The sequence below is a fragment of the Zonotrichia leucophrys genome, chromosome 3 (assembly GCF_028769735.1).
Source record: "Zonotrichia leucophrys gambelii isolate GWCS_2022_RI chromosome 3, RI_Zleu_2.0, whole genome shotgun sequence".
Classification (NCBI taxonomy): domain Eukaryota; kingdom Metazoa; phylum Chordata; class Aves; order Passeriformes; family Passerellidae; genus Zonotrichia; species Zonotrichia leucophrys.
In genome coordinates, this window is record NC_088172.1 from 100,232,484 (window position 1) to 100,259,774 (window position 27,291).

General features: G+C 56.3%; 1 protein-coding gene across 2 annotated transcripts; it reads right to left on the bottom strand.

Annotated features, from left to right (window-relative positions):
- Positions 1-1,317: 1,317 nt before the first annotated feature.
- On the bottom strand, positions 1,318-26,235 carry LOC135446082 (cullin-9-like). Of its 2 annotated transcripts, XM_064709566.1 has the most exons (42): positions 26,064-26,235; positions 25,800-25,862; positions 24,167-24,757; positions 23,219-23,373; positions 22,408-22,923; positions 19,867-20,005; positions 18,272-18,462; positions 17,427-17,796; positions 17,011-17,212; positions 16,497-16,704; positions 16,203-16,396; positions 15,847-16,064; positions 15,471-15,702; positions 14,977-15,082; positions 14,447-14,674; positions 14,202-14,292; positions 13,963-14,134; positions 13,657-13,762; positions 13,408-13,503; positions 13,150-13,325; positions 12,518-12,651; positions 12,263-12,439; positions 11,919-12,034; positions 11,342-11,524; positions 10,846-11,003; positions 10,165-10,375; positions 9,904-10,069; positions 9,637-9,782; positions 9,359-9,476; positions 8,742-8,938; positions 8,402-8,661; positions 7,961-8,324; positions 7,604-7,744; positions 5,857-6,021; positions 5,596-5,759; positions 5,400-5,493; positions 5,137-5,211; positions 4,550-4,660; positions 3,776-3,893; positions 2,917-3,050; positions 2,660-2,751; positions 1,318-2,283 (listed from the first exon to the last, which is right to left on the bottom strand). In XM_064709566.1, exons 3-42 carry the CDS (start codon positions 24,741-24,743, stop codon positions 2,088-2,090), a joined length of 7,497 nt encoding a protein of 2,498 aa, XP_064565636.1. In that variant the 5' UTR covers positions 24,744-24,757; positions 25,800-25,862; positions 26,064-26,235; the 3' UTR covers positions 1,318-2,087. The 2 variants fall into 2 exon arrangements, with proteins under 2 accessions (XP_064565636.1, XP_064565638.1); XM_064709568.1 differs by lacking the exons at positions 1,318-2,283; positions 2,660-2,751; positions 2,917-3,050; positions 3,776-3,893; positions 4,550-4,660 and having other exon boundaries at positions 5,138-5,211; positions 5,332-5,493.
- Between the last annotated feature and the right edge of the window lie 1,056 nt (positions 26,236-27,291).

A 27,291-nucleotide genomic window follows, 5' to 3' on the forward strand; every position in this document is an offset into this window, starting at 1 on the left:
AAATCCTGCCCGACAAAATCCATAAACCTAGATGACCATATCCCTGACAAAAAATAAGCCCTAACAATTGAAACTGCTACCCAGTTAATAGAGTTAAGCTTAAACATAACTCTAGCATTAACCCTAACAACTGTATCTCTATCCCTAAAAATATTTTAACTAACCCCCCACCTTAAATATAAGGCCTACACTTGTCCTAACCCTAAATGTAACCAAAATGACTGTAAATCTAATATTAACTCCACTACCTAATGCTATCCCTATAAACCCTAACCCTGATCTCAAAGGTAACTCTAACTTTATCCCTCATTACTGTAATCCTAACCTTAAACTCAAGCCTAACCATAATACAAACCCTTCACCTAAAACCCTAACACTGACCATAGCCCCAACCGTCTCTTTAGCACCATTTGCTATACCTAAACCTTAAACAAAACCACACACAAAGGGAGTATAAAGGGAAGGTGAGGACTTACAGAAAGTGCCTCTCACCAGTACCCTCAGGACCATGGTCCCTGAATTTTGCAGAATCCTGGGACTAAGAACCACAGAGCCTACTGGGCAGGCAACCCTGAGATGCTGGGTGCTTTGGTGCCTGGGATCATGTAATCACCAAGTCCTCTGAGCAGGGGTCCCTGAAGGATGATTTTGGTATCTCTTTGGTAGTGACTGGTTAGAATCTTTCCAATCTTTCTCTTGTTGGCAGCAGAACTCGCTGCTGATTATGTATTTTGATCCTGAGTTCCTGATCTGCAGGGCAATGGCCACTAAAAGGTGAGCAGCAGACTCTCAGCTAGAAATTGCCTTGTGGGGTACATTCCTCATTCTAAGTGGTGAGGCACTAATAATATTCTCTTCAATGTCTGGCAGCTGGTCCCTGTCCAACATCCCATAAGAACCTCACATCCCTTCCAGATGATATCCAGGGCCTGAGACTCCTGTATCTCCAAAACAACCCCCAAATCCCCCCTCAAGCCCTGATAGCAGTCCCACATCTGCCTTTTGCTGGCATCAGATGTTACCACCTCCATCAACATGCAGGCATCCTGTCTTGCACCTGCTCCCACAAACACCAGCCCCACTGCTCTGTATGGCCTAGGCCCCTGCCCTCTTCCCCACACCCCTTCACTGTTCCCTGAACTTGGCAGGGCAGACTGGGTGGTCTGGGTGAGCATTCCAAACCCAGCTCATTCATGATTTCCAGCCAATTTCACAAATAACTTCTGGGATAAGCACACTCAGGTCACATCCTCACTTGAGGATATCCTGCTCTCCCTCCCCTCCCCTGCTCCCCACAGACAACAAGAAGGCTTGTGCTAGAAGAAAACTGTTTATTTTTTTTAACAGAACTTTTTTCAACCCTTGTTCCTCAGGGTTTTCCTTTTTTTGCAAAGATACATTATTATCTGAACAACCTCTGCATATATATATATATATATATATGTATATAAAATATATGTGTGTGCATATATTTATAAACTTAAACAATCCCGCAAACTTGTGTCACTCATAGTGGCCATTCCTGCTTCATAACAGAGAAGAAAACTCCAACAAAGGGCAAAAATGCAGCTCCTCTCAACCAGAGGAACTGAACCACATCCATCTGTGGCTGGAGAGAATCCCACCAGCTCCAGCTGGGAAGCTTTGAGTGTAAATGCATCTTTTTACAGCATTTCTAGACACTGGCCATTGCTAGACAGTGCTGTGCTGGGACATGTGCCACCTCCCCAGTGCCCAGCCCTTGGGGACAGCACACCAAGGACAAGGAGCAGCTCTTTAACAGGTGGCACGTGGTCCTTACTCTGCAGGTGGGCTCTCTAACTCAATGAAATACCTACTGGCAGAACTGGAGACAAGAGAAAGAGGCAAGGAGATGTCTTTCTGAGAGGTGGCCACAGTAACACAGACCCAGAGCATGTTCCTGCACATTCAAGGGTTACTGAGCAAGAAACCTCCCAGAGGAAATATTTTGTTCCATCTGAGAGCTCCTCCCTGCCTTTGAGGAAAAACAGTAACACAAACTGGTTGAGAAAAAGTAGAGGCAGAGGTCCAAGGTGGCAAGGCTGGGTGACAGAACCCTTCCAGTGTTAGCTACGATAGCTGTCATTATCATCAAAGTAAGAATCACAATCTGAATCGTTATCAATCATAAAGTTGTCTTCATCAAGGTCATCATCATCATCATCATAGTCTTCCTGCCACTGTGGATCGTAGTCCTCATCCTCAACATCCTTGCCACCTTCATCTGTGTTGGGAGAGTCACACAGGAGGATCCGCTTTTGCCTGTTGAGGAGGAGAGCACAAAAGCTGTGAGCATCAGCTGGGACCCATCCCCACAGCACCCTCCTGTCATTGCCTCAGCATTAATTCATAACTCAGCATTCCCAGCCAAAGAAACTTGGGAGAGTCCAGGGAGAGCAGCTCCCATAACTGAGTCTGCCAGTGATGGAGCTTTCTTGATCACAGCTGCACACAAGCAGGAGTTTTGCTCGTTTCCCTACACCACTACATCACTTAAATTGCTACCTCAGGGGGAGGCAGCAATTAACCACAAAACAGGATGCAAGTAATCAGTGTTTGCCACTCACTCTTTTGTATGTCAGTGAGCACAGGAGAAAACTCACTCACCTTCCCCTGTTACCCCACTAAGAAAACTCACCCTGTACATGCAAGGGCTGAAGCAGGCACATTTGCAAGTTTCAACCTTCTCTGAACAGCATCTCCTGAAGTCTGGAGCCCAACATGGAAATCCTGTTAGCAGGAAAGAACAGCCAATAGAGAAGAAACAGCATGTAATTTGTGCTGCAAACCCCTACCCTGCACACACACAACCCTGAGTCTATCCCCTCAGCTGATCAAGCCCTTTATCTCCCCCACAAGAGCAAGTCAAGGCAGGAGCAGCCACGTGGCCTTCACCTGTGTGGAGTGCCAGAGGATTGCAAAGAGCCGCTCCCTGATCTGCCGCACCAACTCCAAACCCGTGTGGAAGTGCTCTGCTTTCAGCAGCTGAAGGGAAGTGGCCAGGTCCTGGTACTGCAGCAGGGTTTCCTCTGCAATTCAAGGCCAACAAAGTCAGGCTGCATCCCACACTCTTGAGGAGACCAAATCCTTGCCTCTGATTATGAAGCCAGCCATAGCTGCTTAGATCCCTGTCAAAGACATCTTTTATGGAAAATCCTTTCCTTAGGATTTTTCCTCCTGAGAAGCTGAGAGGCCTCAGGAACAAAATGTAAACAATGATTATCTGCTGCTGTGGAATGCAACAGGTGGATCCATGATTGGCCCGTGTTGGATGTTTGTAATTAATGGCCAATCACAGCCCAGCTGGCTCAGACAGAGAGTCCAAGCCACAAACCTTTGTTATCATTCTTTTCTATTCTTAGCTGGCCTTCTGATAAAACTTTTCTTCTATTCTTTTAGTGTAGTTTTAATGTAATATATATCATAAAATAATAAATCAGCCTTCTGAAACATGGAGTCAGATCCTCATCTCTTCCCTCATCCAAGAACCCCTGTGAACACCGTCACAGATCCCCTGTGCAAATGCATCCCTCTTTCAGAACAGAACATGTTGCTCATTTCTGCATCAACCTCCACTGGCAGCCAAACTCAAGTGGATTTCCTCAGAAATGACATATAGCAGGCAAGGACTGGTCTGGGAGAAGTGAGGCCAGCTGGGTGTTGCTCTATTTGCTATCACCCCACTACTGAGCTGCTGCTCTTTGGCTAGAGCTACAAATGCCAGTCACAACTTCAGAGAGGCTGCAGGACGTACCCAGAAGGATCTGCAGAGCATTAGTGAGCAGCTCCAGGCTCTCAGTCTGCTGTTCCACAATATCCATGCTCTCAGTGTCCTGGTTATAGTAGCTGTACACACAGGAGTAGGCCAGCACCTGGTAAAGTACAGAACACCTTGTTAAGCTCCCTCCTTCAGCTTCAGAGTGGGAGAAGGGAGCAGCATCAAACCCCTCCAGACCTCATTATTATCAGTGAGCCATTATGACAAGAGACAGCAGTGTTGGCTAACTCCAGCTACTGGCAGGATTGGAAATGAATGTGCAATTATTTTATATTGAAGTCTAAAATAACTGATTTTTCCCACCTGCAAACCATCACAAGAACACAGGCTGTAAATGCATACAAGTGTGACTGACCAGCAGCCAAAAGTCAAACCCATCAGCACACAGGACAGGCAATGCTGGGCAGCCCAGGCTGAACAAAGAGAATGGAGCCCAGAGGGAAGCAGGCATGGTGCTGGGCAGCCCCAAGAGCCCACAACAAAGGCATTTCAACAAGTGGCAAACTCCAGTTATGAATTAATGACTGAGCTCCAAATCCTATGACCTTACTGTCAGGAACACTGCAAACAGAGTTCAACTCAGACTCAAAGCAGGGAAGGGCAGACATGAGCTATTCCCCTGTCCTGATGCTACTCCTCCCCTCAAGCTTTCTTTGTCTCCTCTTTTTTTGGAGAAGAACAAGGTTGGTGTCTCTTCACACCAGCAGATTTAAGTCTAAACCTCAGCAAGACTATGTTACCCAGCCTTACCTTCCGTGCCTGTTCTAGCACTTTGCAGGCATCAAGAACAAAAGTCAAGTTCCTAATTTTTGGCATCTCTCTGATGGAAGAAATGCTGTTTCTCAGACTTACAGCAAATTCCTGCAAAAACCAAAGGAGGGGGGAGGAAAGAGTCAATGTCACTGTCGAGCTCCACAAGACTGAAAAAACAGCACCTTCCACACAAATAATGGCTAAGCATTCTGAAGTGCCATCCCAGAAGATGCAGGCAGCAGAACAGCATTTAATGCATCCAGCTATTACATTTCTACTGTGCCATCACTTCAACCTTTTACAGTAGACTTCAGCCTTCAGTCACCACTGCTTCCAACTCCTGCACCACTCTGAGCCCCTCAACGCCACAAGTCAGGTGCTCAGTTTCCACAACAGGCTGGATAGAAGAAAGCAGCCAAGGACTGCTCCTTAATGTCAGAGCCAGGGCAAAATGATCATCCAGTGATCCCAGCCTGGATGTGAAGCCTGCTTCTAAGCAGAGAGGACACTGACACAACACGAAGTGCCCTGCTCACCAGGGCTGAGCAGCAGACAGCATCTGCAAAGGCAGGAGGAGACCTTACCCTTGCATGGTGATGAAAGGTGCATCTCTCATTGTAATCCTGGAAACGCTTCTCCTGCCAAGCTGCTTTACTCACCTGAAAGGAAAGGTACAGGAATTATTAGCAGCAATTTCCCTTGAGTACCAGGGCTACCTGGAAATGCCAGTGTTACTGGCAAATTCCCAAAGTCCAAAGGGCCCAAGTGGAGATGCTTACCATCTCTGAGAGGCTACAGGGGTCTCTGAGCACAAGCATGAACCAAGGAGATCCAGCAAACCACTCACCATAGCAGAGCAGTTGTAATAATCCTTGTGGTTCGGCCTCCAGGGCTTGAGGCAGCGCCAGCAGAAGCCATGATTACACTTTGCACATGTCATACTGCAGAAGGACAATGGGAATCCCTCAGTCCTGACAGTGCTCCCCTGCACCACAGCCAGGGACTGTGCCACCCAGTCACAAACACAACAATTTCATACTCACTGCAGGCACCCCTCATTTTTCTCTATCTGAGCCTGGCAGTTTGGGCAGTGCTTTGAAATGAGCTTAGCCAGGTGCTTGCTTTGGGCTTCACTTGTCATTCCCTCATAGTATCCATCATCATCCACCCACCGAGACATGTGGCTGCATCTGGCAGGATAATGGGCCTGAGAGACAGAGAAAGACAATCAGTCAAGCACTCAAAAGCACAAGGGTGTGTGCCAAACCTAGGACAGTGCAGCCTGTGATCCAGCTCAGCCTCACCTCTGGGAAGCTGCAGTTGAAGCAGGATATCCAGGAGCACTTGGAACAGGCTGCTCCATAACCCAGTCCATCCTTAAGGAGGATCTGATCACAGCCCTGAGGGTTGGTGCACCATGTCAGGTTGGAGCAACACTCAACATAGCGTCTGAGGAGGGCTTTTTCATACTGTAGTGAGAAGCCAGGAAAGAGATTTAAGCCTGAGAAGCTGCATGGTTAAGCCTTAAAAACAATGTCTGGTGCTTTGGGCTAAGCATCTCACCAAACTGCTGCTCACAACAAAGCACTCAGTCAGTTTACCCTTCCATTCCTTTTGTGCTCATTTTCCTATCCCCACCATGTCATATCTGGAAGCTGTTGCATTTCATAGAATTGCTGAGATTGGGAGGCATTTCTGGAAATTAAAACCTGGTTCAACCTCTCCAGCTTAAAGCAGGATTGCTCAGGGCTGTGTCCAATTGGATTTTGAATACACCAAAGCACAGACACAACTCTGCCCAAACTGGTACCATGTCTCACTACCCTTACTATTGGGAAAAAAAAACCAACCCAAACAAATAGTTTTCTTATGTTTAAATATAATCCCAGCATTAGATCTTCATAAAATAATCTAGTTATTTTGAGCTCAGGATTGGATCAGAGACCTCCACAGATTACTGAAACCCAAAATATTCTATGACTGTATGTGTGACTCTGCATCAGACATTAACACTCCAGCCACACCACTTACTGATCAAAAGGAAAACATTTCAGTGACAGCATCAGAGCATCTTGTTAAAATTAGCTGCTATTTATGTCAATCTGCAATAATTATTTCTTTTTATAAAACAGTCACAGCAACAGGCTATTAAATCCTGCATTCAGACAGGTGTGACTATGGGATTTGCAAGGGCAGTAAGGACTAACTGTCCAGATATATGCATTAATCCTCCAAACACTTTCTATAAAAAACAAGCCAAAAGATACAACTGTCAAACAACAGAGCAGTGGAAATGAGACTGTTCTGCCCAGCAGTTAACAAAAAGAGTCTGTCATGTGACAGCTACAGCTCTGCCATTAGGTGGGGAGGACATTCAGCCCTAAAAACTGAAAAAACAGAAAAAGTAGCATCTGCTTTTGAACAAGCATCTACTACTAACATCTAGCCAGATGACCAAGCAGTAAGGCAAGCAGAGCTCAGAAAGCCTGGCTTAGAGATGTCTGTAGACTCACACAGAGTGAAAATTATGTCTGATGTGGTAATCCCTGCCATCTTCATAAAAACCTGAACTGCTCAAAGCCAGAGTCCAATGGAAGAGAAAGGACACAAAGGGTCACTGATGCAGCAGTAAAAGGAAATTGCTCATGTTTTTATTTGGCTGCTACTACTACTACTACTACTATTATTATTATTATTATTATTATTATTATTATTATTATTATTATTTTGGTTCCAACACACCAGTAGAGGATACTTGTCATGAGCTGCTACCATGGCTCTCATCTAGTCCTGGACTAATGATGTCCCTGAAATGCTGCCTGCTAGAGATATATTTAGAGGAAATGCCACTGTGCTCTTTTGTTGATGTTATGCTTTCCTGAGAAGCTGGTATTAACCATAATCAGAGAAAACAGACAAAATCTGGCTGGCCACCATTATCACGCCGCCAGTCTTGGTAACAGGAAGGGGAAAGCAGCAATAAAATTATCTGACAGCGCTGAGCAAAATGTAGGAGAGCTTGGACAGCCAGCAGCCCCCCTGCTGCTTCACCTTGGCTATGATCTCCTCGGAGGACACGATGGAGTAGATGAAGGCTGTGGTGGGCTGAGCTCGGCACTCGGATATGGGGCAGGTGCAGTTGACCACCATGTTCTGCTCAATGCGAGTTGTGAGATATTCTCTCCAGCAGGGCTGCCAGGGCACAAGAGCAGAGGTCAGAGCTAAGCAGGGCTGTGTGACCCTGGAAGCCATCCCCACCCAGCACGCCACAGATCATAGATAAGTACCCCAAAGCACAAAAGTGGGAATAGACAAGCCAGCAAGTGAAGGATCACAACAAAAAAGTGAGCTGAGCTACTTTACAATTGCCTGTCAAGTAGCAGGAACCAAAGGGCCCAGGACATTCACCTTGCAACAGTAGTGCATGCAGCAAAGGGTTGGTGGCTTCTCAGTGGGACACAGCTGGTTCACACAGACTGGGCAGTGGGTTCCAGGGCTTGGGGGAGGCTGGACATCCTGCACTTGCAGTCCTGAGGAGATGAGCAGGCCCTCACGGTTCTCCACATAGCACTGGATCAGGAAATCCACATTCCACCTGCAGTGCATGAGCAGGTGCCGAGCAACATCATCTGGTATGCTCAGAGTGTCCTGGACCTGCTGTACTGTCTGGTTCATGAGCAGCTTTGCCTCCTCTGGACTGAGCGTGTGGCCCATTGGCACCTGCAGCATGGCCATGAGATATTCCTCCACCCTGTCTGTGCCAGGATCCTGCCTGGCATGGAGAAACGTGCCATGTACACACAGGGTGGAGAGGAACACCCCTCCACACCTGGTGACATGCACCCCTACCAGTGCAGGCTGTCTCTGCCATCCTTCTCCACAGATTCCTGGGCTGGCCTGCACTGGAAAGTCATCTGTGCTTGGCCACCAAGAGGTGTTGTGGATTCAGCAGAGATGTATTCCAAGACGTGAGGCCTCCCCTCCTGGCGCCGCAGGTAGCCCTGGTCCAGCAGGTGCAGGATGCAGGACAGCACGTCCACGCTGTGGCAGCAGAAGCTCAGGAACTGCACCCCCGGGCCCAGCTCTCCCTTCTGACAGGCGTCGATCACCTGTGGCAGCAAGGCAGCCCCAGTGCAGTGGCTGCAGCCCCCGGGCAGCCCCTGTGCCCCCGTGCCCCTGCAGCCCGTACCCTGAACACCAGGCTGTCGATGTGCAGCTGCTTCTCCCCCTTGAGGATGCGGGTGATGAGGCAACACAGGACGTTCCTCTTCCTCTCCAGGGCGCTCACCTCGGCCCCCTCTGTGCGCAGGTACCTCTGCTGGGGCAGCAGCCTCAGCCGGCGGCCGCAGCTCTGCGCCAGGGCTGCCTGGTTCAGCCGCAGGGCACCTGCAGCAGCACCCAAGCCAGGCTCAGCCGAGCTTGAGCTGGGCCCCGGAGGAACCCCAGGGCACACATGGGCCTGGGGGACCCAAGCTGGGCCTCTGTGGCTGCCTGCACCGCTGACACCCCAGCCCTGACCCCACACGTGGACCCGAGCCATGGCCATGACACACACGGCCCCTGGCCTGGCCCAAGCCCACACACAGACCGAGCCCACCCACCCAGCCACGCTGACCCAGGCCCCGTGCACGGCCCCAGCCTCACCCCACACATCACCCCAGCCCCACCCTGACACACACACACCTGTGCCCCGAGCACCAACACATGGAGCCAGCCCCTCACCAGCCCTACGAGCACCCCTAAGCCCAGCACCCCCCGGGGTTCAGGCCAGCCCCTCTCCCCTGGGTGCCCCAGCCCCACACTCACCCCCTGGAGTGCAGCTCCCCACCAGCACGGCCTGGCCCTGGGTCAGCGGGGTCAGTGCGTGGAGCACCAGGTCAGCAGGGAGCCCTGTGGCCCCCAGCAGGGCCTCCACAGCCACCTCCTGCAGCACAGGGGGGCGAGGGCAATGGCCAGGGCTCACTGGCCACAGGCCCTGCCCAGGAACGGGGTCCGTGCCCCAAACACCGCTGGAGCCCCCAGCAAAGGGGAAGGGAGGACACGGCCCTGCCCTGCTCCAGCCCCCACCGTGGCTGCAGCCCTACCTGGGCGCTGTTGAAGCACAGCAGGATGTACATCTGCAGCGTGGACACGTGCAGCACGCACTCTCCAAACTGCAGCTCGGCGTGGCCCAGCCACGTCCACTGCAGCCGCCGGGGCTTGCTGCACTCCCAGCCCAGCTGGCTCTGGCCTGCCAGGGACAGTGTCAGGGACAGGGACGGGCACCAGCCCTGCCAGGCACTCCCAGCCCAGCACCACTTGTGCCTGAGCTGCCCTCCAGGCTCTGGGCACAGCCCGGCCACAGCACTCACTCTGCCGGCAGAAGTCAGCAAACTCATCCAAGGGGGAGCTCAGCAGCGCCGGGAAAAACCTCCCAGGGCTCTCCATGTAACAGAGCGGGGACACGGGCCAGCAGCGCGGGGACAGGGCCAGCACCTTCACCTCCGGCACCTCTGCCCCCGTGGCTGTGCCCAGCACCTGGGCACGGGGGCACGAGGGCAGCTCCAGTCAGGCTCCAGGACCCTGCCAGGAACGCCGGCGGCCCCCGGGCGCCCCAGCCCGATCCCTCTCACCTCGTCCAGGCCCGTGTCCAGCTCCAGCAGCCGCTTGTCCTGCTCCTGCAGCTGGAAGAGGCTGAACTGCCGCTGCAGCTCCTCCGACTCGGCCAAGTTGCTCAGCATGTCCTGGGGAAAGCGGCTGGGGAAGCACAGCCCGATCTGCTCCACGATGCCTCCTTCCAGCCACGACGGCCCTTGCGTCAGGAGCCGGTCCCCCAGGTAGTGCCTGCCATGGCCACCAGCTGCAGTCAGGCTGGGCTGAGCCCCGGGGCCATCAGCCACCACCAGGGGACAGCCACAGCTGTGAGCCCTGTGGCCATCAGCCACCACCAGGGGACAGCCATAGCTCCGAGGCCATCAGCCATCACCAGGATTCAGCCACAGCCCCGAGCCCATCAGCCACCACCACGGGACAGCCATAGCTCCGAGGCCATCAGCCACCACCAGGGAACAGCCACAGCTCCGAGCCCGGCCTCACCCCACACACGGCACACGGGCTGGCAGCACACACGTGTCCCCTCCCTGTCCCCAGCAGGGAATGTGATTCCACACACTGGCAGCTCCCACGGGCCTTCCACACTCCATGATCCCATAAAAGCAAAGCAGGAGCAGCGCTGCCACAGCAGGCCAAGCTCCCCCAGCACACCAGGCCATGTGCAGCAGGGCCCTGGCTCTGGGCAGACACAGCAGCCTCACCTGTAGAAGTGTTCAAAGGTGTGGGCAAACTCCAGGCCACTGAAGACCACAAAGGGCTCCAGGAACTGCTCCAGCCGCTCCAGAGGCCCCGTGCTGCCCGCAGCCCTGCGGAGCTCCTGGATCTGCACGTCAAGGTAGCGGGCAAACTGCTCACTCACCTGCAAGGGACAGGGCAGGCTGCAGACAGGGCTCACCAGGTGCCCACAGGGCTGGCCTGGGGAAATGTCCCTGCAGGGAGCACCAGGAAACTCTGGCACTGCTGGGCAGGGCCGAGGGTGCCCAGGCCCCAGCCCAAGGCTGGAGTGTGCCAGGGCCGGGCCCACGCTGGGATGAGCCCCACGCACCTGAGCTGGGCACCACCGGGGTGCCAGGGCAGGGCTCTGTGCTCAGGGGGAACAGGACAGCACCCACCCAGAGCCTGCCCCAGGGCCATGGCCAGGGCAGCTCCCCAGCCCCTGCCCAGGGCACGGCCCCGGCGCTGCGCTGCCCCACTCACGTGCAGGGCGGTGAGGAAGGAGAGCTGCAGCAAAGCCCCCGCAAAGCCCTGGCCCAGCGCCAGCACGAAGGCGGCCTGCTGCCCAAAGAGCTCCTCGGTGGCCCCGCGCAGGCGCTGGTACAGCCGGCAGTAGCGCTCCGCAAGGTCCGGCGCCTGCCCCGCCGCCTCCAGGAACCGCTGCACCTGCGGGAGCGGCGCCAGGGCTGAGCCAGCAGGATGTGCCCCTGGAACATCCCAGCCCTGCCCTGCAACAGCAGCTGCCTGCTGGCCCCCGGGACTCGGGGCCCTGCTGCTGCTGCTGCTGCTGTGGGGCTGCCAAGGTGGGAGCGCAGCTCCGGGGGCTGTGGGGGCACTGCGGGCACAGCAGCAGCAGCCCCAGCAGGAATGACAGCCCGACACCGGACCTGTGTCCTGGCCTGGCTGACACTCGAGCCATGCAGGGTGGCAGCACAGCAGGGCTGTCCCCACATCGCTCCAGGCTCTGTGGAGGCCAGGTACAGCCCTGTGCCTTCCCCACGGGCACTGCCAGACCCCACTCCCTGCTCCAACCCCTCCCAGTCAGCCCTCCAAGCTCTACCTGCTGCTGTACCACGCCACGCCAGCACTGCGAGATTCCCCACAGGCCTCTCGACTTCTCCACCACCACCTTTGCAGTCCTGGCCGACACCTCCTTGTTCTTCCGCTCCTTCCCACCTGCCAAGGGTCAGCCTCAGGCTCAGTGTGGCTCCATGGGCAGGCCCCACACACTGACCCGCCACAGCAGGGCTGAGGGGACGCTGGGGAGGCACAGCTGCTGCTGGGGCATGACCACAAGCTTTCCCAGCTCAGGAGCCTCTGTGCCAAGGGATGCTCCCCAGAGGAGCCCCATGGCCACAGCCTGGCCCTCTGCGGCAGCCCCAGGGTGGGGCAGCCCCGGCTCACCAGCTGCTCTGGTCTCCTCTGGCTCGGGGCCGCCGGGGTCCACGTGCACCAGGAGCTGGGTCAGGCGCCGCACGCAGGAACCAAAGGCAGCCCTGCGTCCCGGGGCTCGGCGGGGCAGCTCCGCGCTCTCCAGGTACTCGCTCAGCAGCCAGGCCAGGGCACTGACACCATCGGGGCCTGCGAGGCCAACCACACTCAGAGCTGGTGCCTCTACCCGGGGCGCGGCACGGCCGGGGCCCGGAGAGCGCGGCCTACCTGGGCTGGTGATGCTCTGCACCAAGGGGGTCACCAGGGCCTCCCAGAACGTCCTGCCCAGTGCCCGGGCTGCCTCCTCGTCGGGAAGGAAGCGGTTGGCAAAGCCCTGCTCGTGCTGCAGCGCCCGGTTCAGTCTGCAACAGCGAGCGGGCAGCGCTCGGTGCCAAGGGCTGGAGAGCTCCCGTGGCAGAGCAGAGAGCGGTGCTGGCTCCCTGCCCTGCCCTTTGCCAGGGCACCATGGCTCGCTGGCCCCATGGCCCCCAGCAGCCAGGGAGAGCCCTTGCTGTCCCCAGGGCTGCCCCCAATGGCCCTTGGGGCCCTGGCAGCCCCTGCCAAATGGGGGCTGTGCAGTGCCTGTGGCCACGAGATCCTGCTGTGCCCGGCCAACCTCTGCCAGGACGTGCCAGCCCCTGGGGAACCAGCATCCTGCTCTGGGGGTTAGCCCAGTTTAACCCAAGTGATCCCAAGGTGGCCCTGGCCAGGAAGGACCACTGGTGGCCAGGAAGGAGCAAGGGCCCCTCCCAACCAGCTGCTCCTTTCCCAGCCCTGCAGTCCCCTCACAGGCTGCCAGCCCTGTCCCCCCGGGCCCTGGGACACCAGGGATGCGATGGCACAGCCAGGACACCTCTCACCTGCCAAAGAGCTGCAGCAGCCGGCCCCGGTCTCGGCAGATCTCCTGGCTCCAGGCATGAGCCCGAGCAGTGCAGGACAGGAACGTCCGCCGGCACAGCTGCTCCCTGAAGATGGGCCAGAAGGTGGGCTTGGGACCCAGCACCTCGATGCCACGCACACGTGTGTCAATGCCACCCTAGGGGACAGCGGCACCCTCAGTTCCTGGGGCCCCGATGCCCCTCAGTGCCCGCTCCAGGCCCTGCCCCTGCTCCCCCTACCTGCTGGCACCGCTTCACCCGGATCTGGATGACGGGCCAGAAGCGCGTCATGTTCTCCAGCAGGATCACTCTGCTGTCCGAGGGCAGGATGGTCACCTGCAGGGAGGCACCGAGCCCTCAGCGTGCCAGGCAGCCCAGGGAGGCTCCCACAGCGCAGCTCCTGCCATTCCCAGCTCCCCGGGCCTCCCACCACAGCCAGACCTGCAGGGGGCACAGCAAGGACAGCCCGGCCCTCCCACGGGCACTCACCGCGTTCAGCTCCGTCCTGATGGTGGCAGGGCTGTCCCCGCCCAGCACCACCACCCTCGAGGGCATGTAGCTGGAGTCCTCGCTGGCCACCAGCATGCTCAGCTCCCTGCACACACAAACACCGTGGGGCTGCCCAGCCATCCCCCCTCCCTGCCCCAGCCCTGCCAGCCACGTCCTGCTGGCCCCAGGACAGAGCCACTGTGGCAGGGCTGACACAGATCCCCCAGGACAGAGCCACTGTGGCAGGGCTGGCACAGATCCCCAGAGCCCTTTCCTGCACACACAGCCCTACCAGCCCAGCCCCACCTGATCACCACTCCACACTGCATGTGCACGGTGATGAAGTGGGAGCCCGTGCTGCCGTTCGACTCCCAGTAGGTCCTGGGGTTCCTGTCCGTGAGCTTGCTGGCCTGGTGCGAGTTGGAAGAGACCTGCACCTTCTCCCAGCACTTGTCCTCCTTCACCTCCATGCTGGAGCCTGTGGGCAGAGCACATGCAGCTTCCAGCCACCAAGCCTGGGGTCAGCTCCCCCTGGCTGCCCTCACCTTGGCACAGGTTGTGCAGGAAGACATCAAAGAAGGGGATGCTGATGGGCTGCTGGCTCCGGCGGTGCTCCTCAATCTGTCCCAGTACCAGCTGTGGGATGGGGCAGGGCTCTCACCAGGGGCTCCTGCTCCCCTCAGCCCCGCAGGGCTGTGCCAGGCACAGAGCACGAGGCATCCCTCGGCAGCAGGGACAGCCTGGTGCCCCCAGACCCCAATCCCAGCACAGCTGTGCCTCCCCAGCCCACCTGGATGCAGCCAGCCAAGATGCTGCTCGTCAGCTTCTTGTAGAGCCCGGCGAACTTCTCGCACTCCGCCAGCAGCTCCAGCAGGGCCGGCGCCAACGGCGGCACCGTGCTGTGCTTCTCCAGGGCCTTGGACAGAGCCTCGTGGGTGCCCACGTGGCACATCACCACCACACAGTCCTTGCTGGCACTGCCCAGGCGGTGCAGGAAGCCAACGACCTCCTGCAGCACCTGCTGAGACGCAGCCCTGAGCACACGGGCACTGCTGGCAGCTCCAGGGCCCCCACAGCCGCAGCTGCAGCTCCATCGCCCCCCTCCCAGCCCAGCAGCACCCACCAGAGCCTGGCAGGGCACAGCCAGACAGGGCATGGCCACCAGGACAGGGACACGGCCAGGACAGCCCCTCCCACCTCTCCCAGTGCCTCGGACACAAAGCCAGGCTGGGGCCACCAGCGGGGCCCTGCCTGCCCAGCCCGGCTGAGGCACAGCCAGCACAGCCACCCTGCCTGCCACGAGCCCCAGGGCCCCCTCACCTCCCAGCTGCTGCTGTGCGTGATCAGCAAGGACACACAGGGCTCCACACACTCGTGCCAGGGCAGCACATCCTCCTGGTAACTGTCCAGGAACCTGTTCAGGATCCTGGGTGACAGAGGGGACCTGCTCAGGCTGGGGCACAGGGACAGCAGGGCTACAGGCAGCCCTGCTTCCCTGCCCCACCTGCAAGGCATCTCTCAGGGACTGGGAACTGAGGCTCCCCTGGCACCCTGCACAGCCCACCAGCCCCCCGGCACATCCTCTGCTGCCCCTGCATGTCCCCACCACACCAGGCACAGCTGCTGTGGCCCCACGTGGCCCTGTGCCCCAGGACACCCCAACTGGCACCTGCCTATGTGCTGGGGTGAGCCAGCCCCAGGGAAGAGCAGCCCCACCAGCACCCACACACAGGCACTGGCTCTCCCCACCATGACCCCAGCACTCACACACCTCATGAGGGGGTCCCAGAGCCCCCCAGTCACCCTGCACCCACCTGAGGATGCTCAGGCTCACGGCCTTCTCTGTCCCCAGCAGCTCCAAGCTGCGCAGCAGCAGCCTGAAGCAGCTGAGGTCCTGCAGCAGCTGGGCCACCTGGCCAGAGGGAACGGGGCCTTGGCTGCACAGCTGCCGCTCCAGGGCCACCACCACCTCCTTGCACAGGCTGCCATCGTCCAGGCCACCCAGCAGCATCTGCACGCCCTTGGGGTCCAGCAGGGGCTCTGTGCCTGCCACGACAGGGACACTGAGCCCAGCCCAGGCCTCACGGAGCACCAGCAGCCCCTCGGGCTGCTCTGCCCTGCCGGGCCAGGCAGCCCTGCCCTGGCACCCGCGGGGCCGTGGCACCCACGGGCACGGTGGGCACACGGTACCTGCAGCCTCCGGGCCCAGGGGCAGCCCGTGCTCCGCCAGGCGATTGATGGCGCTGAGGGCCAGCACTGCCTGGGGGCAGCCGCTGCTCTGCCCGGCCCTCCAGCAGCTCTGCAGCGCCGCCAGCAGATCGCAGCTCGCCAGCTGCTCCGCCAGGCCCCGGTGCCCGTCCATCAGCATGTTCACCACCAGCAGGCCGTTCTGCACGCCTGAGGAGCCCCTGCAGGGACACAGCCGTGCCACTCTCCTGCCCCAGCCACAGAGCCTCTCCTGCACCCACAAACCACCTGCCCGCCCTGCCCGTCCTTCCCCCTGTGCATTCCCCCCGACCTCAGCCCTATCCACGCTCTGCCCCTACCCTGGGACCCTCTGCATGGTGCTCAGGGCAGCAGGGATGCTGCTCAGCAGGCTGGCAGAGCCCTTGCTGGAGGCAGAGCCGATGCTGGCGAAGATCTCCCGCATCATCTGCGCGTCGCCGTGGTTCCAGGCCCAGCCCTTCCCGCCGGCGCCTCCCGGCTCCGCGTCCGCGGCTCCCACCAGCACTTTCAGGGCCTGCGAGGACGAGAGCGGCGCGGGGGCAGCGGCGCCTGCACCCCGCCCGGGCAGCCCGCGCTGCCCTGCCCGCCCCGGCGAGCCCCGGGCACTCACTCACCGCCAGCCCGGCCTGCTGCACCAGGGCGGAGCAGCCGTGCAGCCGCATGCAGCCCAGCACGGCCCGCACGCCGCCCTCCGTGGCAAAGGGCACGCGCCACTCGTAGCGGGCCAGCAGCGTGGCCAGCAGCCGCAGCGTCACCGCCACCAGCGCCTTCTCCGCCGCCGCCGCGCTCAGCAGCTCCACCGACACCTGCACCAGCTTCTCCCTGCAGGGCACAGCACGCCTCAGGCACGGCCTCCTGGGGCCCTGACAGCCACCTCCTTCCTGCCCGCGCTGCAGCTGGCACACCCCTGCCAACCTGGGACACAGGGACACAAAATGCCCCTTTCCTCTGGCCCTGCCAGCCGGCCTGCCTGGGACACAGGGACACAAAATGCCCCTTTCCTCCCGCAGACACCACCCTCCACGCTCCCGCTGCCACCTCCCGCTCCTCCAGCTCAGCACCGGCCCCACCCTGCCCACAGGGCCCTCCCCGGGCAGCAGGAGGGCTGTGCAGCACCCCAGCACTCACCCGGCGCTCCCGATGCCCAGCCCGCCCTGGGCTGTGCCAGCTTGCTGCTCCGACTTGGGCTCCTCCTCCAGCATCTCCAGGATGTGCCTGAGCCCAGCCAAGCGCAGCCCCACCGAGGAGCTGCTGCTCTGGATCACCTCCACCACAGCTGCAACCTTGGCCAGCGAGCCGCTCTCGCTCGGCCCCTTGGAGCTGCCCAGCGCTGGCCGGAGGGACGGAGCCGTCAGGGCAGCAGTGACACCTCCAGAGCTCCCAGGGTGCCACCCAGACACACACCCAGCACCCACGGGCACCCCCACCCACCTCAGGCAGCCCTGGCTGCCCGGCCCCCGTGCCCTGCCCAGAGTATCCCCTGTGGGGGCAGCAGTGCCGCTGCCGCCACCGCGCTTGTGCCCCAGCGTGTGCCAGGACGTTACCTTGGCTCTGCTCCTCCGTCACCTCTGGCAAGAACAGCCCTTCCCTCTCCAGGAGCTCGCTGAACAGCTGGGAATCCGACTTCTCTGCCACACCACAGCCTTGGGGCGGCCCTGGGGCTGCACAAAGGTCTCCCTCCGCTGCCTTGGCCATCGTGCCCTCGGGGCCGCTGCTCCTGTCACCCTCTGAGGACACTGTGGGGCTCCCTCCGCCATCCTGCTCTGCTCCCCTCCCCAGGAAGTGTCTGCCGTAGACACGGGAGCCCCGCAGGTCCCGCAGAGAGCTGCCCTGGCACCGCTCCTCCAGGGCCTGCAGCACCTTCTGGGCCAGCTCCGCAGGCACCGACAGCTGCACCAGCGCTTCCTCATCCACCTCCGACAGCCACACCATGGCCACAAGTTAATCTCGGGCTCGCCACGCTCCCCACGCCCCTTGTGGCGGCCCCTGGCACCACGGACACAAAGGCTGCACCGCCACAGGCGCCCAGGGCCGCTCCCACTGCCACCCTCCCCTGCCTGTCCCCAGCCCGTCCCACCAGCCCACAGCTCCCACCCGTGCTCAGCACCCAACTGCAGCTGGCAGAGTGACCCCACGGCCTGGCCTCGCCTGTCCAAACCTGCACAGTCACTCTTCAGCCAGGGGACACTGCCTATCCTCTCATCTCCATCACTGCTCTGCTGGGCCAAGCTCTCCAAGCTTTCCCCATCCCCACTCACCCTCCCATTTCTGCCCCGCCCAGGCTGGCCCTGCACAGCTCACACCTGCCCTCTCCTCTGGGCCTGCTCCCTTCCCCAATGTTCCCTTTGCTCCTCTCTCCCATTTCCCTGCTGCAGGCTCTGATCCCTACCTGCTCTCCCAGGTGCTGCTGGATGAGACAGGTGATCTCTTCCTGCTCCTGTGCTCCCAGCTTCCTCACAAAGAAGAGCAGCTCCCACCACTCGGCACGGCTCAGGGTGTCTGCAGCCTTGGGCAGCCGCTGGCCCAGGTAAGGCAGGGAGTACAGCCCCCCCAAGGGCTTGCACAGGAATGCCTGTGGAACTGCAGGGCAGCAGGGCAAGGGAGGGCTCTGTCAGCTCTGCCAGCTCCCCCATCCTCTGCTGCACACCCCACACTTCAATCCATACTCTAAGTGGGATATGATGCCTGGAAAGAGTTATACAGAGAAGTTTTGCTTCCCCAAAATCAGAAAGACCATGAAAAGGAGAAATCTAACTAAGTCTGTTTTAAGTTAGACATTGCACACTGACATGAATTTAAGCCTTTAAATACAAGAGGTAGAAGCCATTTAAGAAATCATCATTTCAAAAGGAAATAAGAATAGTTTCAAAGTGTGCAATTTGCTGCTGACCTCAACATTCTCTCTTGCAGCCAGTAAATCCAAACCACTCTACACAAAAGATATTCTAGAAGGCCACAGCTGTGATAAAAGAGTTACTTTAATAGGTTTCCCTGGCTAGAATCATGTCAGATGCTGAACAAGAAAGGAGTATCTGAAGTCTGGATTCTGCCTTTCATTTTTCTCCCAGTACAAGGGCAGTGTTAAATGTTCTAGGAGATGTTGCACATGTCTTACAAAAACAGTTCTTTAATATTTTAACACCTTGTTTAAAGCTTAATAGTATGAAGTTAAACAAATTGTTGCTATGTTCATGCTTTTAAAAATCCTTATCATTTACTTAAGGGGACTTGAGTGCCCCCAGAGAGCTTCATCTCAGAGAAATTCTAAAAAGTTGTCAGAGAAATTAATGTTTTGGCAGTTCGGTCAGTTAATCCAAACATAAAGTTTTGACAGTTGCAGTTTAAATCAAATTTTGTCACAGACATTTTTTATGAAAAATCTTTTCTTTACGATTTTTCCTCTTGAGAAGCTGAGAGGCCTCAAGAACAAAATGTAAACATTGATTAACTGCTGCTGTGGAATGCAACAGGTAGATCTTTGATTAGCCTATGTTAGTTGTTTCTAATTAATGGCTAATCACAACTCAGCTAACTCAGACAAAGAGTCCGAGCCACAAACTTTTGTTATCATTCTTTCTTTTTCTATTCTTAGTTGGCCTTCTGATTAAATCCTTTCTTCTATTCTTTTAATATAGTTTTAATGTAATATATATCATAAAATAATAAATCAGCCTTCTGAAACATGGAGTCAGATCCTCGTCTCTTCCCTCAACCTGAGACTTCTGTGAATACAGTCACAAAATTTTATACTTTTTATATCATTACTTTCATTATACATCTCAACAGAAGTCTAGGGTTCAAAAATACTCCATTCAATCACAAGCCATGCAATTCCTTAACTAGTTTTACATGGTCACACAAACTAAGAGTGCTTTCTAAACCCAGCCTGCTACTTGCTGTGTGTTTGGCCACATAAAGGTCACCACTGCTATTCCACAGGATAATCAGAAAGAAAGAGGTGATATATACACATGACAATCTCACCTGTGTCTAGACTGAAGCTCTTTCTCACACTAGATTCCTTTTCCTGAGCAGCAGGATCTTCCCACTGGTCCCCAAAGCCAACAATCTCCAGGATGTGCCACCGCACCCAGTAGGTCCGACCCGTCGACTGCCGTAAAACCTGGGGGTGAAACAAATCCAGACAATCAGAACTGCTCACTTGTTCTGTCCTCTTGCTACACCTGTCCTCACACTTCCCAAAGAAGCAGAAGACCACAGAATTATTGTACATTGTCCAGTTTTGAGTCATACCATCTTTACTAACTTCTTGCCTCTGCTTTGTCCAAGTTGTCTCTCAAAAATCAGAAGGACTTTTTATGGCTTCCCATACCATAGTGTTACATTTAACCTTCTGAGCAGAAGGAGAACCCAGCAACAGCAAGTACAACCTGTCAGTAGCTTTAAAAAACAGCAGAAAAACTTATGGTTTGCTTATTTCACTGAGCTCTTTTGGAGTTACACCAGTGCTACTATGAACCCATTGTGCTGGACAGATGAGATGCTGACAGACTTTGGGGAAGCACTGTATGGAAGGAAGTTGAGTTAAACTACACCCAACACCAAATAGTCTTCAATGTATCTCTGACCTAAACTAGTTATGTACCAAATGCCATCTCAAAGGACCCATGGAAAGATAGGACTGCAGGACCAGACACAACAGGGAAAATCTTTCTTTGGAAAGGCAAGGAAAGCAACAGAAATCAGAGCAACAAAGGAAAGATGAGACAAGGTAAGAGACAGAGTTATGATGGACTGGCCCAGTTGCCATTCATATCTGGTTTTGTTAATAGTGTGAGCCTTACAAATAACTTACTGAAAATAAGCCTGAATGGAGCAACTGCAAATTCATTCAACCTAATTAAACAGAAAAATAAACAGAAGAGGAAACCCAAGGGACCAACAGGACAAAGGGAATGGAAGCTAACAGTACCCTTTAGCTAAACATTGAAGCAAAAACCCTTTGACATTTATGTCACTGGCAACAGGAGAAAATAATGAAAGGATCTTGATGCTCTTTCCAAGTGCCCAGTTTATCAAGAGTAAAAGTAAGTACAACTTTATAAGAAAACAGATATCACAATTTTAGGAAAACAGAGATATTAGAAACCAAGATGTATAAGGACAAAGGGAGAATCAGTATGAAATACATTTCCTTTGCAAGTTATCTTTATGGAGGGTGCTATAAAAGAGGTTTATAAACCACTTCAAAATAAGTGGTTTATAAAAATAAGAAAAAAAAATAAGATGCAAGGCAGTTATTCAGCTGAGGAGGCCTGAATAGAAACATCATCAATGCACGGACCAGAACTAGAAAAGCCTTTTAACTGAGGTACATGGAAGGCAGGGAGGTGATTCCAGAAAACCAGGGGAGAGTCTTGCCTGGCCAACCTACTGGCCACCTATGATGGAGTGACCACATCAGTGGCCAAGGGAAGAGCTATGGCTGTCATCTTTCTGGACTTCTGTAAGGCCTTTGACAGCAATCCCACAACATCCTCTTCTTCAGACTGGAGAGACATGGATTCAACAGATGGACTATTTTTGATGGAATTGGTTGAATGGTCATATTCAGAGGTCAACAGCTCAATGTGCAGCTGGAGCTTAGTGACAAGTGGTGTCCCTCAAGGGTCTGTATGGGGACCAATACCATCTGATATCTTCATCAGTGACAACAGTGAGACTGGCTGCACTCTCGGCAGGTTTGCTGATAACACCAAGATGAGCAGTGCAGTTGACATGCCTGAGGGATGGGATGGGATAGGATGGCATCCAAAGGAACCAGTGGGAACCCCATGAGGTTCACCAAGGCCAAGTGCAAGGTCCTGCACCTGGGCTGTGGCAAACCACAATACCACTCCAGACTGGAGGACAAAGGGATTGAAAGCGGCCTTGGCAGAACTGGTGGATGAAAAGCTGGGCATGACCTGGCAATGTGCACTCAGAGACCCAAGAGCTAAGCATATCCTGGGCTGCCTCAGAAGCAGTGTGGCCAGCAGGTGAAGGGAGGTGATTCTGCCCCTCTGCCCTGCTCTGGTAAGACCCCACCGGGAGAACTGCATCCAGCTCTGAAGACTTTGGTACAAGGCATGGACCTGGTGGAGCAGGTAAAGGGGAAGGCCACAAAAACAGTAAGAGAACACCTCTGCTACGAGGAAGTGCTGAGAGAGTTGGGGTTCTTCAACTGGGACAAGAGAAGGCTGAAGGGAAACCTTACAGTGACCTTTCAATATTTAGAGGGGGCTTGTAAGAAAGATGGGGACAGACTTTTTTTGGTAAGGCCTGTTTTAGAGGCTAAGAAATCTTAGTGGCACAACCCATACAAAACCAGACTAGCCTTCCCTGCAACCCACCCCTCCAGCTCTGAAAGGTGAGTGTTTTGCTAGGACAGAAGCAGTGATACACATTAAGCCACACCTATTGTCCAACCTCCGACACACAAAGGCATCATTAGGAATTCAGCAGTCACCCCAGTCACTCCCCTCTGCCATTCCAGCCAGAAGAAGAAGTCTCCCCATGACCTACCTGTACTGTGTGCATGTTATTGGTGCTCTGGAGGAACTCGCCTTCCTCCCCAGCGCTGATGTCACCACAGTCCTCCAGCAGGCGCACCCGCATGCCGCGCACCAGGTGTGCCCGCAAGTACTCCGTGTAGTCACTGCTGTCTGCAAAGTCTGATGCACTCAGGAAGGCACAGCCCCGCTTCTTGTGAGGAGCAGGATTTGAAGGCAACACAGGCTTTTGAGCAGCAGAGCTGGCCGGGGGCTTGTGCTGGAAGATGGAGCGGGCAGGGCGAGGCTGCAGGTCCCGCCTGTGCCTGTGGCTCCAGCCCATGGCGTGCACCAGCTCCGAGATGAGGTTGGCCATGGCCATGCTGAGCTCAAACTCCTGCTTCACACGGCTCCTGTGCTCAGGGACGGGGCTGGGCACAGCACAGCCCTGCTGCTCCTCTCCCTGCTCCACGCCGCTGCTCAGCTTGTCCAGGAGAGAGGTCACACACAGGTAGCGCTTCACCAGGACAAACAGCTGCTTCCCAGGGATCTGCAACAAGCACCGCTCTCACACTCAGCCCCCAGCCCATTCCCAGACGCTCCCATGAGACCTCTCAGCCACCCTGCCCTCCCTGCTGGCACACCAGGCTCTCCAGGTGCCTCTGCACCACCCCAGCCTCTCACCAGGCCCAGGCCCTGTCCCAGCTCTCCCTACAGCCAGTCCTGCTCCCCTGCCCACCTTCAATCCCCTCCTGTCCCACACAAGGGTCCAGCCCTGGCCCCGCTCCCACCCTCCTGCCCCTCACGCCCCACAGGCCCAGGGCTGGGGGCGGCTCTGTCACCACCTGTGGGAGGTGAATCCCCTCGAAGGACAGGCAGGGCTCTGCAGAGGATGTGATCTCAGCAAACAGCTCCAGCAAGGTGCAGCGGCTGTCAAAGTCCATGTGCTGCTCAATGCCATCCTGCTGGCTCAGGGACAGCAGCACATGGGCCCAGATTCCTGCAACAACAACAAAAGCTCTTCAGGCCCCACAAAGACAACCCTCACCCCAGCTCCCTGCCAGAGACAGAGCTGCAGGGAAGGAACGGCTTTGCTGCTCCGTGTCACCTGATCCACGTTCTGTCCCTTCCTCTGCAGTGGCAACATTTTGCTCCATGCTGTATTTTCTCTACCCCTGACACTGAGAGATTCTCACAAAGCAGCAACCCCAAATAACTGATTCCAGAACAGGGTCCCAGGGAAGAAAAGAAGTCAAGGTTTAACCTGAATCAGCCCCTCATCTGCCCCACTTCAGAGCTGCATGAACTCAGGCACTACGACAGGGAAAGCTGGATCTCCTGTGGGATACACCACAACCGGCAACCTTACACCTTCCAGGTGCACCCAAGGCTCAACAGCCACTTCCAAGCCATGGCAGCCCCTCTGAAATGAGGAGTAGCCTCTATCCATGGCCTGAGCAAAGGCTCCCTGTCAAGAACAGGCCAGGGACTTTCCAACTGACAGCTTGGAGCAGAGTCACCCCGCACTCTGCCAATCCCCTTGGCCTAAGTCCTCCTAACAGTTAATCAGCATCCCAGCTCAGAAACCTGGCAGGGGAAGGAGTTTCCAACTCCAAGAGCAGCCCAGACAACTGCACCAACTATGGAAGCCTGGAAGATCCCGACTGATTCTTCCCCTTTTGCCGAGAAGCCCCGAGACACGCTGCTCCCCAGCACCTCACCCCTCCCGAAGGCTGGCACCCCCAGCTGCCCAGCCACCCTCCCCAGGGGCCCCGAGCAGGAGCAGCCCCCACCTGCATCGTGAGCCCCCAGCGCTCGCAGCATCTCGCCGGCGCCGCGGCGGACGCGCCGCTCCCTGTGGCACAGCATGGCCGTCAGCAGCTCCAGGGCTCCCGCCTCCCTGAAGGCGCCCGCCAGGGAGCCGATGCTGGCGTAGGCGCCCAGCACGTGCACCGTGCTCAGGACGGAGCACTTGGGGCTCCCGGCCTCGGCCATCTGGCGCCCGGCTCGCCGCACCAGGCTCCTCACGTCGGCCTCCATCTCCAGCAGCGAGGCCTCGTCCAGCGGCGCCACGTCCGGCGCGACTTTGTCCGCGGCCGACGGCCTCGTGTGGGCCAGCAGCGCCGGGCAGCTGGCGCGGACCTCTTCTGCAGACATCCACAGGGAGATGCTCTCGGCCTTGCTGTCTCCAGAAGAGGCACCGCCGCCGCCTCCTGCCGCTCTCTCTTCCGAGCTGACCACGCTCCACCGCACCAGGTATTCCGGCCGCTCGTCGTGGCCGCGCCGCTGCCGCAGCAGCTGCTCTGGGTGCGCCTGCAGCTTGGGGCCCAGCTGCACCAGCAGCGTGCCGGCGTGCTGCTCCTTCACCATGGCAGCAGCTGCGTCTGCAGGGACAGAGGGGAAGCAGGGTCAAACTTTTATTTCTGCAAGTGTGAGCCAGCACTGGCAGTAGAAATGGTCGTGGCGCAGCTTTTGATCCTGAGATCCTACAGTCGGAATAAAGGTTTGAAGGAAAACCCACTTTGCAGAGGCTCACATGCCCCTTCCAAGGAAATAAGACAGTTTTTCATAAACAAAACCAGTTCCAAGCGCTACTGGCACACATAGGAGGTTCTCCTCAATAAGGAAACTAACACAAAACATGAAGGCAAAATAGGCCCTTTATAAAACAGCAAACAACAAGAAATTCTAGTCCTGTTTGCATCCCTGTCACTGTCCACAACATAACCCACACAAGTTGATGCTTTTGCACTTCTGCCTTCCCTCTTCCTATTTACCATCTATAATTGTTTAGAGTGTGAGTTTACCTAGAGCTCACGGTATTCTCACTGTGCATGGGGACCTTCACATCACCAGGTCCTGAAGAAAATGAACAGTTTCTCACATCTAGTTCATACATATCAGGTAAGGTTCACTACTTGAAAGTCTCTCAGTATTTCCTCCCTGCTCTCTTCTCAGAATTCTTTGCCTTTACAATGTTTCATCAGTGGATAAATTCCAAAGAACTAAAAGATTTCTACTCTCTGTTACCTGACTTGATGCAGACTCTGTTCTGCATCTTGGGACCACAAAGAAGACACAGTGCTTCTCTGCTTTCATCCATGCAAAAAGCAGCATGGAAATAATTTGCTGTCCAAGACTGAGTGCCAGCAATCAGCAAGGCAGCTGCAGACAAAACCAGGGACTGAGCTCACAGAGGATTCCAGATCAGGCTGATAGGAAGGAGCTCAGCCAGGTGGCAGCGGGAAATGCTCCTACCACTCACACACACTGGCAAGAGAAGCAGTGAAGCAAGATAGCAGCAAAACAATCAATCCATACTTAACCAAAGAAGACACTAACCATCAAACACTACGACAAGCACATTAAAAACATTTTCCAGGTGCAGAGAGAAGCAGCGTGAACTGCCAAGACATACACACTTACCTTCGATTGTGCTGCCTTCCTTGGAATTTGCAGCATGCCAGGGGGGGAATCCTCTTGCAGCTTCTGTAATAAAAAGACCGAGTAATTCTCCTGTGCTTTGTAACAATGTGACAGTTCAGATGCCACACCACAAGCCAGAGAATTGTTTTCCTTAAGTAAGTTTGTAGAGCGCACACACACACACAGAGCACAGCTCGCACTGATGTGCCTTGAAACACACGGGCTTTCCCCGGGCCGCCCCCCCATGCCGGGCCCTTCGCTCACCGCTGTCCCGCTGCCCTCGGAGCGACGGCGAGCCGGGCAGGGCACAGCCGGGCCCAGCCCCGGTACGCGGGGAGCCGACTCAGCGCCGAGGCGGGAAGGGGAAGCGGCCCGTGAGGCACCGCTCCGACCCTGCCGCGGCCCCGGAGCGGCCTCGGCCTCGGCGGCACCGGGAGACGCCGGAAACAGCGCGCAGCTTCCTACGGGAGGCGGCGAGGGACACACGAGTTCCGCGCCCGCCCACCGCAGTGTCCCCGCCGTGCCCCGGCGTCCCTCAGGATGCCAGGATGGGGCAGGTTGGAAGAGACCACCGTGGGTCATCTGCTCCAAGCTCCCTGCTCAAGCAGGGCCATCGCAGAGCACATGGCACAGGATGGTGTCCGAATGGTTCTTGACTATCCCCAGTGAGGGAGACTCCACAGTCTCTCTGGGCAATCTGTCCCAGTGCTCGGGCACTGCACAGGGAAGTTCTTCCTCACGTTCAGGTGGAACTTCCTGAGCCTCAGCTCCTGCCCCATTGTCCCATTGCCCGGCACCGCGAGCAGAGCCTGCTCCATGCTCTGGGCCCTCCCTGCAGGCACTGACAGACATGGATGAGGTTCCTCTCGGTGTCTCTGAGCAGGCCCAGCTCCTCCAGCCTCTCCTCAGAGCTGAGGTGCTCCAGTCCCTTCACCATCTTTGTCACCCTCTGCAGGACCCTCTCTAGGAGCTCCAGGTCTCTCTTGTCCTGAGGATCCCAGAACTGGGCACAGCACTCCAGACTGGCCTCCCCAGGGCTGAGCAGAGGGGCAGGATCCCCTCCCTGCCCTGCTGGCACTGCAGTTCCTGATGCAGCCCAGGATTCCATCGGGAATGTGCCACGAGAGCGCTGCTGGCTGCCCCACAGCATCCCTCAGTTCCAGGCCTGAGCCGGCATCTCAGCCTGGCTGTGCCCATGGGTCACAAAGCTGCTGTTCCTCCACACCAGGAACAGTGGTGAGCCGTGGAAAAAGATGAAAGATTGGAATATCTTCTGATTCCCCTGGCTGATGTTAGAAACAAGCTCAAATGGAAGTTGCAAGCTGAAGAAGGCATCAGCTAGAGTGAGCTGCTCTTTGGTAAGCTAGTAATGCTGTGCTGTGTGTTGGTACCATTTCTCTGGTGATTGTGTTCGAGGGCTGTAGCAGGATGGGTGGCAGGAAGGCTAAAAGCATGTCAGCACTAATGTTATTACTGCAAATGCACCATTAAT

Coding starts and splice junctions, on each gene's coding strand:
- LOC135446082 (XM_064709566.1), bottom strand. CDS start 24,743: ATGGTGAAGGAGCAGCACGCCGGCACGCTGCTGGTGCAGCTGGGCCCC. Junction 9,783..9,903: donor TGCTGACTTCTGCCGGCAGA/GTGAGTGCTGTG, acceptor TGTCCCTGGCAG/GCCAGAGCCAGCTGGGCTGG. Junction 8,662..8,741: donor TCGACAGCCTGGTGTTCAGG/GTACGGGCTGCA, acceptor TTGCTGCCACAG/GTGATCGACGCCTGTCAGAA.